Source organism: Clinocottus analis, unplaced genomic scaffold (assembly GCF_023055335.1).
Source record: "Clinocottus analis isolate CAN_PGR_092001 unplaced genomic scaffold, fCliAna1.0.p SCAF_10, whole genome shotgun sequence".
NCBI classification, from domain to species: domain Eukaryota; kingdom Metazoa; phylum Chordata; class Actinopteri; order Perciformes; family Cottidae; genus Clinocottus; species Clinocottus analis.
Window position 1 is genome coordinate 7,750,015 of NW_027175821.1, and position 12,982 is coordinate 7,762,996.

At 40.6% G+C, this 12,982-nt stretch overlaps 1 protein-coding gene across 1 annotated transcript; it reads left to right on the top strand.

The window, feature by feature from the left end:
- The first annotated feature begins 7,749 nt into the window (after positions 1-7,749).
- On the top strand, positions 7,750-11,338 carry irg1l (immunoresponsive gene 1, like). The gene is made up of 6 exons (XM_068595380.1): positions 7,750-7,767; positions 7,906-7,960; positions 8,082-8,269; positions 8,646-8,738; positions 9,504-9,709; positions 10,411-11,338. The coding sequence occupies exons 1-6, from the start codon at positions 7,750-7,752 to the stop codon at positions 11,336-11,338; spliced, it is 1,488 nt and encodes a 495-aa protein (XP_068451481.1).
- Positions 11,339-12,982: the final 1,644 nt, after the last annotated feature.

Here is a 12,982-nt window from a genome sequence, read left to right on the forward strand (position 1 = left end):
TAAAATGTATTGCTATAAGAGTAATTTTTGATTACATTTTGAAAACCCATGACTATTATGTGATATGATTATTATTTCAGATTTTGTCCTCCCATTGAGATCAAAATAATACATTTTGCTGTCTCCATGAGATACATATTTTCAGATGTAATCTAAACTGTGAAAACTAAAATCTTCCTTTGAGTAGATTTTTTCCTTGTTTTTTCAACATGGCAATTGACATTTCATCGTTGCTTCATATTACAGTATGCGCGTCAATTCTAGTGGCTCAAGTTGCTGAACATTGTTTGCAAACCCCCGCTATTAAAATGTACACGCATCAACAAACAAAAGAGAACTCTGTAATTGAACCCTGAAACCATACAAGTTCCAGGAAGTGCTTGTACATTCTTTTGTTCCAGAAACTTCCTGTTAATCTTGAATTTATATGGGAATTTCCACAATGCATAATGACGCCATTTACAACCAATACATCCAAAACACCGAATAAGATGAGACACATTGAATCCAACCTGTCTTTCGGGATTGTAGCCATTTATAAAAACAACCGAGGAGAGGAGAATGACGTCACACATGAAGATGTATTTGAAACATATATACTGTAAATAAAAAAATCTATGTCTCAGATTTCTTTTGGGTCTAGTGTTTCCAGCTTAAAAGCAAGGTCCTGTTACTCATGCTCGCTCTACTTCTCACACCTCTTTCCTCTTTTGTCTTATAGTCACTCTACCAGTTGTTCGAAGGCTGCAGCATCACATAAAGTGTCCCTTTGTATCTTTTATGCACCTTACAATCCCCTCACACTATCTCATCTTTCATGCACACTTTACGTTAATAATTGCACTGATATTTATACTCTGCATCTTGTCAGTGTCCAGTTCTGTAATCACTTTACTTTTGTTGAAACAAGTACTTTGATTGAACTGCTGAAATGGTCTGTCTGACATTTTTGTCCAAACGCTATCTAACACATGTTTCCAGATGGCAATGTGAGGATATTAGCATGCCTAATTTAGCATTTAGCTCAAAGCCCCACTTTGCCTGAATACAGAGTCAAAGGGATCCTTTTTTTTTTTTTTCAAACGACAGCATGGTCCTGGTGGGGTCATGTTACTGTATGTTCGGCACGTTTAGACCAATCTTCCTTGATACGTTTAAGTAGGTCTTGTTCGATCACTTGGACAGTGTTTCTTGTGTAACCTTTCAATGTGTGTTTGTTTGATATGGAGTGCACAATGTCTTTAGGTTGCTCTTGTCTTGTCTTACATGAAATAAGAAAGAGATTTTCTTTGATATGACCCATTAATTATTGATGCACATGGCGGGACTCACATAAGCAAAGGGAGGGATATTGGCGTGTGAAGTGTGAATGATGCCCCTTTTTTTCATTATCAACCGCAATGACCCATCGGAAAAAAAGTATATTGGAAAAGATTGCGCACTGCCTTCCAGGGGATTGTTTACGAGTACATATGGCTGCTGTCCAGCTATTACATGGCGCCCCACACCATCAGCTAATTTGTGGACATGCTGCAGTCGCCGCATGACCATGGCAGGAGGATCTTCTGTTGACTTGTCATGGCCAAGAGAATGAGTTACGTTCCATACGGACCAATGCATCTTTTGGCAAACCCAGTTGGGGTTGTGGAGAAGAGCGATCCCCTGCTAGTCGCTGAGGGTTGTGCTGGACGCATATTATTGATGTTTATAAGGAATTGTTCCATTTCCGAAACTTAGAATTTTTGATTTGTATCATCACTTCAAGAAGTTTTCTATGTGTCTTCATAACTGTAAAAGTTATCATAGCTATAATGTGCTGTAATCAGATTCTTCTTTCAAACACTGTTTTCACTTTGGTTGAAGGTTGAACTTATAATACAATGTGTCCAACATGTATGATCCTCTATTAACCTTGTTGTAAGTTGTTTTGTTTTGTTCTAAATATAGTTTTAATAGTTTTATAAAGCCTTTATTTCTTATGAATGTGCTTTGAATGCACTATGGACATCATCATCCTTCATATAATACTATTTCTCAAAGGGAGACAATAAAGTCTCATCTACTCTGATCTAACCTAAACCAGATCAGTTGGCAGTTTCTCCCAGAGTACAGCTACTGAGGACCAGTCAAATAAATGTTTGTGTTTGTATCAGAATTAAACTATCCTCACAATTTCATTCAGATATGTTCCTCCTGAATCTGGTGTAATTTGTGGGTGAAACGTGTGCACTGTAATATCAATAGTGCACTATGTTTTGTAAATTAGACCTTGTGATGGGCAGAAAGTGATTGCAAGTGATTTACAATTCATGGAGTCATCAGCGTTGAAAAAAATGAATCAATTAAAATGACATTAGTAGTGACATTATTACTTTTATTATTATTTTGAGACACAAACTTTACACATTTATCAACTTCATTGTTTGCACAGTGTGCTTAAATACTGGACATGTTTTATTCCACTCTTAATATTAAAATAAGTGCAACATTGCTGTCAACATACAGTACAATTCAAATGAATAAATACATATTTTCAGATCAACATGTACAGCAGACAGTTCATTAAAATATTAAAAACAATTGTTTTATTAAAATAAAAGTTCTTGCAGTTTTGTTTTGACAAAATGATATAGCTAAGACATTGTATATTCAATAAGTGGGTACATCAGCTGAGGTTCTTTACTTGTCAACACATGTTTACTTCATTATAGTATGGGCCAATATCCATCCATCCAGCTATACTCATCCACAACCAGCAATACACACACATTCACTTATTCTTTCACATATTGTTGATAAAGTGTCTCTGAGATTGTCACATGCAAATTATCTGAATGGTGCTGATATTGTATGGGACATGTCATGAAGAAGCTCTCTGGGGAAGATGATTGAGGTACAAGACAATCACACCATAGTGTTTTTCACTCTCTCGAATATCTGTCTGACCTTTACTGCAGGGACACAGCCTTCTCGCACAATGGCGATAGTCCCTGTAGAAACAATAAGATAGGCTTGAGTTAGAAAGTCCCTGTGAAAACACAAAAAAATAAAGGACGTACTCGGGATATCTTTGCGACCGACCTTCATCAATCTTCAGGCAGTTGACCACAGTGGAAGCAACAACTTCATTTGAATCTCCATCACACAGAACCCCCTGGATCTTGTGTCCCAGTCGACTGTGGCAAAAAAATAAAAAATAGTAGGGGAGGGTGTGTGAGTGAATGTGCATTCAGTTACACCATGACACATTTTTCATTCTGTTAAACAAGACACACTGATCTTTTTCTGCTGTAAAAAGGAAATCTAAGTCCTATGAAGAGACACTGACTTGATGACCATGGTGTGGTGAGTACTGTCCGGCTCTCCGCTGGGATTTGCTGAAGTGATAGCAAGGGGCCCGGTGATGTCACACAGGTGGGCCGTCACAGTGTGGTCAGGAACCCGGATCATGATGCTGTCCCTGGTGCCAACACGGTCATAAGCTGGTCCTACTCCTACAAAATAATGATTGAAAAAGGTCAGGTAAATACTGGTCATTTAGATTTATAGGCTGAATCAAGTGAATTCAGTAACTCAGCATTGAAGCTGAAGAGTTTACCGAGTTTAAAAAGCCAGTCTCCTTTGCTGACGATGCAGCTGATGCCTCCTGGATACACATTCCTCATGAACTCCCAGAGCAGAGGGCTGAAGGGAGGCCTGGCTTCCACCAGCTGCTCCACATTAGAGATGCAAATGCAGACGGGCTTTTCTGCTGGTCTGTCCTAGATGGGGTCACAGATCACAGGGTGATGAATTTTACATCAAAGTCAACATGTTGGAACTGGATTCATTGATCTGTGTAAAATTTCCCTTCTACATGATCCCAAGTTAGGATATTTTTCATTCTTACTTTAATATTGTAGATTTTCTCAATAGCTTGAGGATTCTTGCAGGAGGCAGCTAGCGCATACACAGTGTCTGTAGGAATACCACAAACTCCTCCTTCCTGCAGAATGCCAGCGATCTTCAGGAGACCGCTGGTGAGTTGTGAATAAGTCACGGGGCAGGACGGTTCTGGAGCAGACTCCTGTTTTAATTCCTCCTGAGAGGGGGACAGTTTCATAAAAAAAAGGTTAGAATATGACAGACCTTTATTGAATTAGCAGAGGTATGCAAAAGGCGTCTTATTTGGTTACCTTTATTAAGGGAGGGCCCATAGGTAGCAGCCTCTGTGAGAAGATGCAGTTCACCAGCGATGCCAGAGCTCCATATATACACATTGTTGAAAGTAGGGCAAGCATGGCTACTGCAAATAAAATGTTGTCACAATGTTTCAATAACTTTAAAGATGATGTTCTCATTTCATTCTATTCATATATATATATATATATATATATATATATATATATATATATATATATATATATATATATATATATATATATACATATTTATTTTAATTATTATTTTTAATGAAGCTTTGTTCATACATACTTTCTAGTTCTTGTGGCAGTTGTTGCAGAGTGGAAAGCAGGAAACAGACCAGAAGAACCTCCATGACTGCTGTTACAAACAGCAAAACCAGGTTTCTATAGGCAGCTGACGTAGATGAAAGAAAGAAAACAAGTTCAACAACTAATTCATTATATTTAATTTAATTATATTAAAAAAATACATATGTCGTTTTACATCTTACCAATCAGCATTAGGAAAGCATTAATGACTAGAAGAGCAATGGCTCCTGCTGTGAAGCCGTAAGCTGTCTCTGTTGAAAACTGAAGCAGGTTACCTAGAGTAGAGAAATGTGGGATCAGTGTTTTGTGTGATTTAGTTGCAACAAGTTTACATTTAACATATTTGTACTGACATACCTGCAAACCTAAACCAGGTCCAGGCTGCCCATACTGCTACATAGATGGAAGGGATGACTGATCCAAAGCGGCCAGCCCCTGTGATTTGCAGTCGGCTGACATAGGCCTGGATGATGGCTCCAGAGATGAGGACCCAAGGAACAGTCAGACGAAGGAAGGCAGGATTTGTGCTGAATGAACTAACATGAAGCGCTGAGAGGGCTGCAACTCCATTTGAAAGGTAGAACAGGGCGTCTGAAGCCTGGTCAGTTTGAGGCAGTGCCTCCTGGCCTTCCTGCATGGTGCTGCAGCATTTCAAAGCCTTCTTCAACTGGTCAGAGGAGATTGGCTGTGGTCCTACAGGGATTAGAGACTTCTCTGCTATAGTGTTGATAAGACGCGAAAAAGTACCATACAAGGAGGCTGCAGTGAACAGGGAGCAAGCTACACCAAAGAAGATGTAGTATCCCTGGTGAGGAATCTGAGGGATTGTTGAGAGTGTGAGCAGGACAAACAGCATGTTGTGGATGAGCTCAAAGACATCTGTGTTCAGGCTTCCCACACAGAGCATCATGCCTGCTATCACAAAGAACCAATTCCCCACCATCATTGCTCTCCCTGAGACTACTTCACTGTTGTGCACAACCACAACAGATACCACAAACTCATCCCACGCCTTGATTAGCCAATATGTGGCATGAAGACCAAACTTAGTCGTGTGGTAGCAGTCTTGGCGCAGATGGGCATAATAGCTGGAGAACAGCTGGGCCACTGTGGTGATTGAGACCCAAGTGGCTCCTAAGCCAAAGGTCTTCATGTACCCAAAGCTGTAGAAAGCAAAGATGAAGGGAGCAACGGTGTCACAGAAAAAACCCAAGGCCATGGGCTCTGCATATTTCGTGTTTTTCTTTTTCTCTTGGCCAATGCTTTGAGCACTTGCTGAGCTGGTGGTCCCTAAGAGGAGAACATTAAACAGGGGGGTACCGAAACCTTTGAGGACTAAACGCTGAGTCAGACCTTTGATAAGCAGTGCAGCTGAACCGTAGATGGCAAAAATCAAAATAAGCAATTCTAGAACCCCAGAAACCACGAGCGCCCAGGAGCTTGCTACCAGAACCACTGCTTCAAAAATTAAGGTGGCTGTAATGGCTCCAAATACAAAAGGCATGATGTAGTTGACCGTGGCAGAGCAAAATGCAAGGACGAAAGACAGAAGGATATAGGGGACCAGACCAGCGATAGCTGACATGCCTAATAGCTGACATAACTGATGAACTCGGATCTCTGTGATGGTATTGTTCCTTATCATGTTAGTGGACAGGGACACATTGTTCATCATCTGTTGTGGCATAATTTTGGGTATACAAGTTTCATTTATGACACCAAAGTAGATTCGGGTGGCACCAAAGCTGGCCCAGAGAGCAGCATACCCAATGAAGGCAGTGCCACTCAGGTGATCATATTTTCTAAAGGAAAGCAGTCCGGCCACCAGTTGACATACACCACCAATCAGGATGAGATGAACACCTATAAAAAAACATATAATTGAATATTAAGACTTTTCTATGACTTTTTATTGTATAATTTCCACAGATTTTCAAAAAGTTGTACCTGCAAGTATGTTCTCCACCCCAATAGGTGCACTGCCAGTGTTTGCTGTATTGAAGTTCTGTAGCAGTACAAGGAATGCACTGATCCCATTAGATAACATGCCTAACACTCCTGGTTCACCATAGAAACTGGCTGGAAATCCATCTGATGTCGCCATAATGTCTTTTTTGTAAAGCTGCCGTTCCACTGAATATTTAACAAATGACACAGAAGACATAACCATGAATGTATGTATATTTTCCAAAAGTAAAGCGACTTTATTTTCTTTATCACGCCACTTTAAAAAAAGCAAACAGTTGTTTTCTCTCATAATTACTTTATTTAGGCTCTGAATATTTCATTTAGCAATTTAATGCCATATTTTTGTAGAACATTGCACCAAAATAAAATTTAAAAAAAAGACTAAAAGAAAATTATAATAACTTTAAAGGACATAAATATAGTGTTAAGTGCAGATAACACATTGTTATCTCCTCTTCTGTCTGTTCTGTCTCCTCTCCTTTAACATTTACAGAAACCTTTGGCCCTGCCCTGCTGAAGTGGGCTGAACACAGTGAGAAGAGACAGTGGGGCTGTATTTAACTTCCATGTGCGGCGACTGGAAAGCAGCATAAGTAAGCTTTTCATTCATAATTAACAGACAGAAATGTACAAAAAGACACATACTGGTTTTGATTAGGTCAGTTTCATAAATAAATCTAATAAATTGTGTTCTGACAGAGATTTGAACTAACCGCAGATATTTACCTCAATGTGAAAAGCATGGTTACGCCGTTGATTAATTATGTAGCATTTTAAATATAACATGAAATAATCTCAGGAAAATAGAAATGCAGCAAATTAAATTAAAGACTCACCTGGTGAAGATGCCCTGACAGACGAACTTGAGTTGTTCTAACCAGGGAAAAAAGAGTGTCATAAATAAGGCCTCTTTGCGTGGAGGTAGGAGGAGTTAAAAGAAATCCCCTTACCTGAAACGTGACATCATTTCTCTTAACCTGAGAAAGTACCACCCTTCTCCACTTAAGGAATAACAATGATGGTTACAATGATGATGACGATGATGATGATGTCTATGACAATAGTGATGACAACCACTGTGGAAATTCCACTTCATCTTAAAGAATTGTAATACGGATACACCTGCCATTTCCTGGTCCTCCCAGCTCAGTGTCAGAAGCCATTGTGAGTCCTGGACTATAAAAAGCAGGTACCCTCTCAATCTGAAAAGCATAATCCTGAAAATCATCCTCCTTATAACCTCCTGCATCTAAGACTAAGAAAAAAAGAGCTACAACTGACTGAAGCCATGATCTCCACATTCCAGGTAATAATAACTTATTGATAGATATTATTTTAACATTGGGATTAGGTCTTAGTCTGTGGCATAAAAGGCCTGTAGTGAATCTAAGATGTGGACATTTTAACAGCAACATAAAAAATGTAAAACATGTTTTTTCTATAGAAAACCATAAGACCAGTGTGGGCTGTCAGAGGACTGCACATGTCTGCAGTGGAAGGTACACATGTGCATGTACAACAGAACATTTTCACTTAAATTAAAAGAAAATACGACTTTACTTACTTCTGGTCTCCTGCCTTAATTAATCTCACTACATGCTCTGATCTTTGCACCTGCAGCCTTGAGGCGTCCAGACCCTGAGAACACAGTCACAGCCAGTTATGGGAAGTTCATCAGTCAAGTAAAGCCCCAGCACTTGTCCTCCGTCGTGCTTCACCGCAGCAAAAGGATGGTGCTGGACAGCATTGGAGTCGGTCTGATTGGCAGCACAACAGACGTGTTTGAGCTGGCCCTGCAGCACTGCCAGGTGAGTCAGAGGGGAAAGAAATAACTTGAAGGTGTTATCTCATACAAGGCAATGAGACTGATGAAAGTCTTTGCTTGACCTTAAGCCAACATTAGTCATACGTCAGTGCAACAGGTGTGTGGACAGATGAGGTCAAAACAAAAAAAAGATTATTATCTTAACAAATTTTGTCTTGTGACCTTTTGCTCCACATTTCTGTTTGACATATGAAAGAAACTCATTCAGCTTTCAACTCAAGAGTGATACAAAGTAAAGTTCATTGTGTGTATGCGATAACACAATCTGTGACTGTATTGTACTGTAATGTTGTATTCAACATATCCTTGTGGCGAACCTCTATGTTTACCTTTCTCTGTTTGTTTTTTTTGACCTTAAGCACATGTATGCTCCTGATAACATCAGCTCTGTGTATGGCCGCAAGGGGACTAGACTGTCCCCGACACTTGCAGCTTTCGTCAATGGAGTGGCTGTAAGTATAAACATGTGGAATGCGTCACTGTTGTCCACAGTGCATACTGGAACTGGAAACCAGGCCTTTCATGCAAGAGCCAAAAGTGCAGAAATGTTAACACTTGTCCAGCGTGTGTGGTAAAAAGAGAATCTAATTATGCTGACGCCTTAGATACTTTAGCATGCCTTACTGACACGTGCCTCCTCAGTTTGTCGAATCAATTCACCATTGCACTGATTTAAAACAAGACTGGCCAGACAGGCTTAGGTGAGCTGGAACACAGGTCACAGTAGGTCACAATTACCATGAAAATGAATCAGCCAATCAGATACCAACACATACTAGAATCAGTCCAAATGGGAAAGGCTGCACGTATTCCCCCTGCATATTTATAGTATTAGGTTGGCCAGATCTGCTGTCTGCGGCGGTCCGCCAGCCTGGCCCTTGCCATGGCCGAGGCCATACAGTGCCTACTGATGTTAGACATTGATAAATACAAACGGTATAGTGTTTCTAAAAGATTAGCAGCTTTGGAGACTTCCCGAACTTCCCTACGGCCAGTCCGTACCTGGAGGAAAATACTGAATTTACCCTTGAAGCCTGTTATGGAATTTGTGGCTTTCCAGAACAAAATCTATTGGCCACAGTAAGCGTCGACATGGAAAGGAGATGAACTGGTACCATTTAAACATAGTAACTGTTTCAAACGAGCTACTGTATTATTTTATGAAGCACAGTAAATACATTTACTACTATTCATAACAATTTGGTTGTTGATTGCAGACTCACTCCATGGACTTTGATGATACATGGCACCCTGCCACTCACCCCTCAGGGGCGGTCCTTCCTGCTGTGTTAGCTCTCAGTGACATGATGCCTGCAAACAGCAAACCTAGTGGTCTGGATTTCTTGCTGGCATTCAACATCGGCATTGAGATCCAAGGCAGATTGATGAGGTTCTCTTCTGAAGCCCACAACATCCCCAAGAGGTAAGCGCCTAAGAGAGAGAGTCAAATTAGACATGAATACTATAATATAGTCTGATAGCAATGTTGCAGTAGGGTATATTTTACTAGCTCATTACAGTGAGAATAGATATAAAGTCGGCTCCATGTTAAGGAGTTTCTATTTGTACTTTACATGGAGAACAAGTATCCACATGAGTCTGAAGAGATCCATAATTGACCCTACTGATCTCTGCAGGCTGGTTTACAAGAAGGCCGGTGCAGTGTAATGTGCAGCCTCTTTGTGGTGTCTGTGAGCCGTGAAAGCTGTGTTATTATGGTCATGTCAAGGTCTGCAGGGCCCTGTGGGTAGTGTTAGCACAATTAGCAATGTTGAGGAGAATATCACACAGAATTACTTCTGGAAAGTGTTTAACACCAAGTAAAATGACTCACCAGATTATTTGCTTGTTTATTTGAAATGAAAAAACATTAAAATGACGAATGACTCCTTTAAAGCCCTCAAAGTAAAGAGTAGGGGTTTGTAAAAAGAGGCACCTTCACACACACACACACACACACACACACACACACACACACACACACACACACACACACACACACACACACACACACACATATAGGCTCTCTAAAGAGAGCACCCATTGAAAAGGTTCCTTTAGTCACAGGGGTAAATAGTTCCAAAACACCTGTCCAAGTCTCTTTTTTTCTGTGCTCATCACCAGATTTCACCCTCCCAGCGTGGTGGGTACCATGGGAAGCGCGGCTGCATGTGCTCGCCTCTTGTCTTTGGATCACTCCCAGTGCAGTCATGCCTTGGCTATTGCTGCTTCTCTGTCAGGAGCCCCAATGGCTAATGCAGCCACTCAGTCGAAACCACTTCACATCGGTAACGCCTCACGTTTGGGGCTAGAGGCTGCTCTGCTGGCCTCCCGAGGCCTTGAAGCGAGTCCTCTGGTCCTGGATAAAGTTGCCGGTGTGGCTGGCTTCAGTGCTTTTTATGAAGACTATGTGCCGCAGCCTTTAGAATCACCCAATGATGATGGCCATATGTTCCTACTGGAGGAGCAGGACATGGGCTTCAAGCGCTTCCCTGCCCATCTGGGGATGCATTGGGTGGCAGATGCTGCGGCCTCAGTCCATAAACTTATTGTGGGGTTTGGCCCTGGCACTGTTTCTCCAGCTAAAGTCCAAGAAATCCTGCTCAGAGTACCCAAATCAAAGTACATTGACAGGCCTTTCCCCGACTCTGAGCATGAGGCCCGCCACTCCTTTCAATTCAATGCTTGCAGCGCTCTCCTGGATGGGGAAGTGACTGTGCAGTCCTTCTCCCCCGCTGCCATGAGACGGCCTGACCTGCTCGCTCTGCTCAGCCGCGTTCACATTGAGTGTCCCCAAGACAACCCAGCTAATTTCAACAGCATGTATGGTGAAATGCAGGTGACCCTTGTTGACGGTGACATTCTGAAGGGACGCTGTGACACCTTCTACGGTCACTGGCGCAACCCACTGACCAATGAGAGCCTGAGAAAGAAGTTCAGAAGCAACGTGGAGGCGGTGCTTCCCCCGGAGAAGGTTGAGAGGCTAATTGAAGTGGTGGACGGGCTGGACAGACTTGAGGACTGCAGGACCCTTCTCTCACAACTGCACTGAAAGCTCTCAGTCATATACAATGACACTAATAAACCAACAGAAACACAATAAGAAATTATTAGAAAAATACATACATTGTTGAATTATTGTATTGAATCATTTGTATTATTCCATTTTAATGTATTTTATTATGAAATCAATGAGTGTTAAGTGTATATTAAGTATACTTTTTTACGTGCTAAATATTAGTTTATTAAATGTGAATTCAAACAGTGGTAATGTTTGATGCTTGTAAACATGTAAATACAACAGAAGTATCCAGTTGACATTCCACATTCCAATTCTGTGTGTTTTAATAAAGCTAATACAAAAAACTGTCTTGGAAATTAAACTAATGATGCAAGAAAACTATGTGAGAAGATTAGAATGTGCTCCCTTTGGCCGAGAAGAAAAATACTAATATCCCTTCCTGTAAGTACATAACCACACTTTCCTTAAAAAATATGTTGAAAATGAAAGCAAGATATTGAGTTGAGAAAATACAACAAACAGTATTTACATAGAAGAAAAAAATTCTACGGAAAGAATTACTGACAAATAAAGACACAAAGTAAAGCATAATGCCCTTTTATTAGTTGAGACACTGCCGGTAAATCATTGAAAACCAAGTAGATGTTTACGGTGCTCTTTTGACGACACCATTCCTGTGTCCTTCAAACAAGCCAGGAATTTGTCAAACATTAAAAAAGGGACTACTATGCATACAAAAATCCCATGAAGGTACTTTTCTTTTTTAAGTGTGTACATAAATGTGAAGTACTGCTGGTAAAATAAAAATGTTTTCCTCATTCCCGTCTATTGGCCTGAAGTTAATGTGTGGCAAAAAGTCCACAAAGGAGGAAATGCATCTGTAAAAATCTGATGCTTTAGTTGAAGAGCCACACAAGCATTGTGCAGCAACCAGTCTGGTCTCACAGGCCACAACACAGTTTGACAAAAATCAATGTTATGACCTTCCATTTGTTCTGTTATGTCCCTGCTTACCCATCCACAACTAGCTTCATGTGCTCCCCCTTTCCCAACAGGCCTCAAGACTCTCTTAGTTGGATGACATTCTTTGTGACCCCTTAGATGTATCCAGTAATTGGCCATCAGCTGTTTCCTACAGTGGCATTTCTCCTGCCTCAGCATGAAAAGAAAACACTAGTGTTGTTTACGCTGGCCATAAGCAAATCCTATGAATCTGAATAACATCCAGGTTTGACTGCGAGGATTTTGCCACACGATTTAGCCTCACAGCTATAATCAATTATTGATCAGCGATACATACTGAAGGTCCACTACCCAATCTAGCGCAGCCAGACACTTCTTGACAATAATGACTTCTTACTGTTCTTTACTAAACATTTGATATGCTCTCACAATGCAATTCTGGGGTAAAATGCACTCCCACACATGTAAAGCGTTGTACTCTCCCTGTATTATTTCCATATAACTTCAGTTTTCTTCCTTCCCTGATTTTTTTTTATTTGTGAAGAAGTTTTTTCCAGAGACCATAAGCCCATTTTGTTTCCCTTATTTCCACATAAACTATTATTTTCTTTGAATACATACATAATGCTTCTTTTGTTGCCATGCAATGCCATGTTCATGCCACACACCATTACACCAACCTATAATTATCTTTCAAAACAAGTCTTGTCT

Coding starts and splice junctions, on each gene's coding strand:
- irg1l (XM_068595380.1), top strand. Junction 7,961..8,081: donor GCACATGTCTGCAGTGGAAG/GTACACATGTGC, acceptor TTGCACCTGCAG/CCTTGAGGCGTCCAGACCCT. Junction 9,710..10,410: donor GCCCACAACATCCCCAAGAG/GTAAGCGCCTAA, acceptor GCTCATCACCAG/ATTTCACCCTCCCAGCGTGG.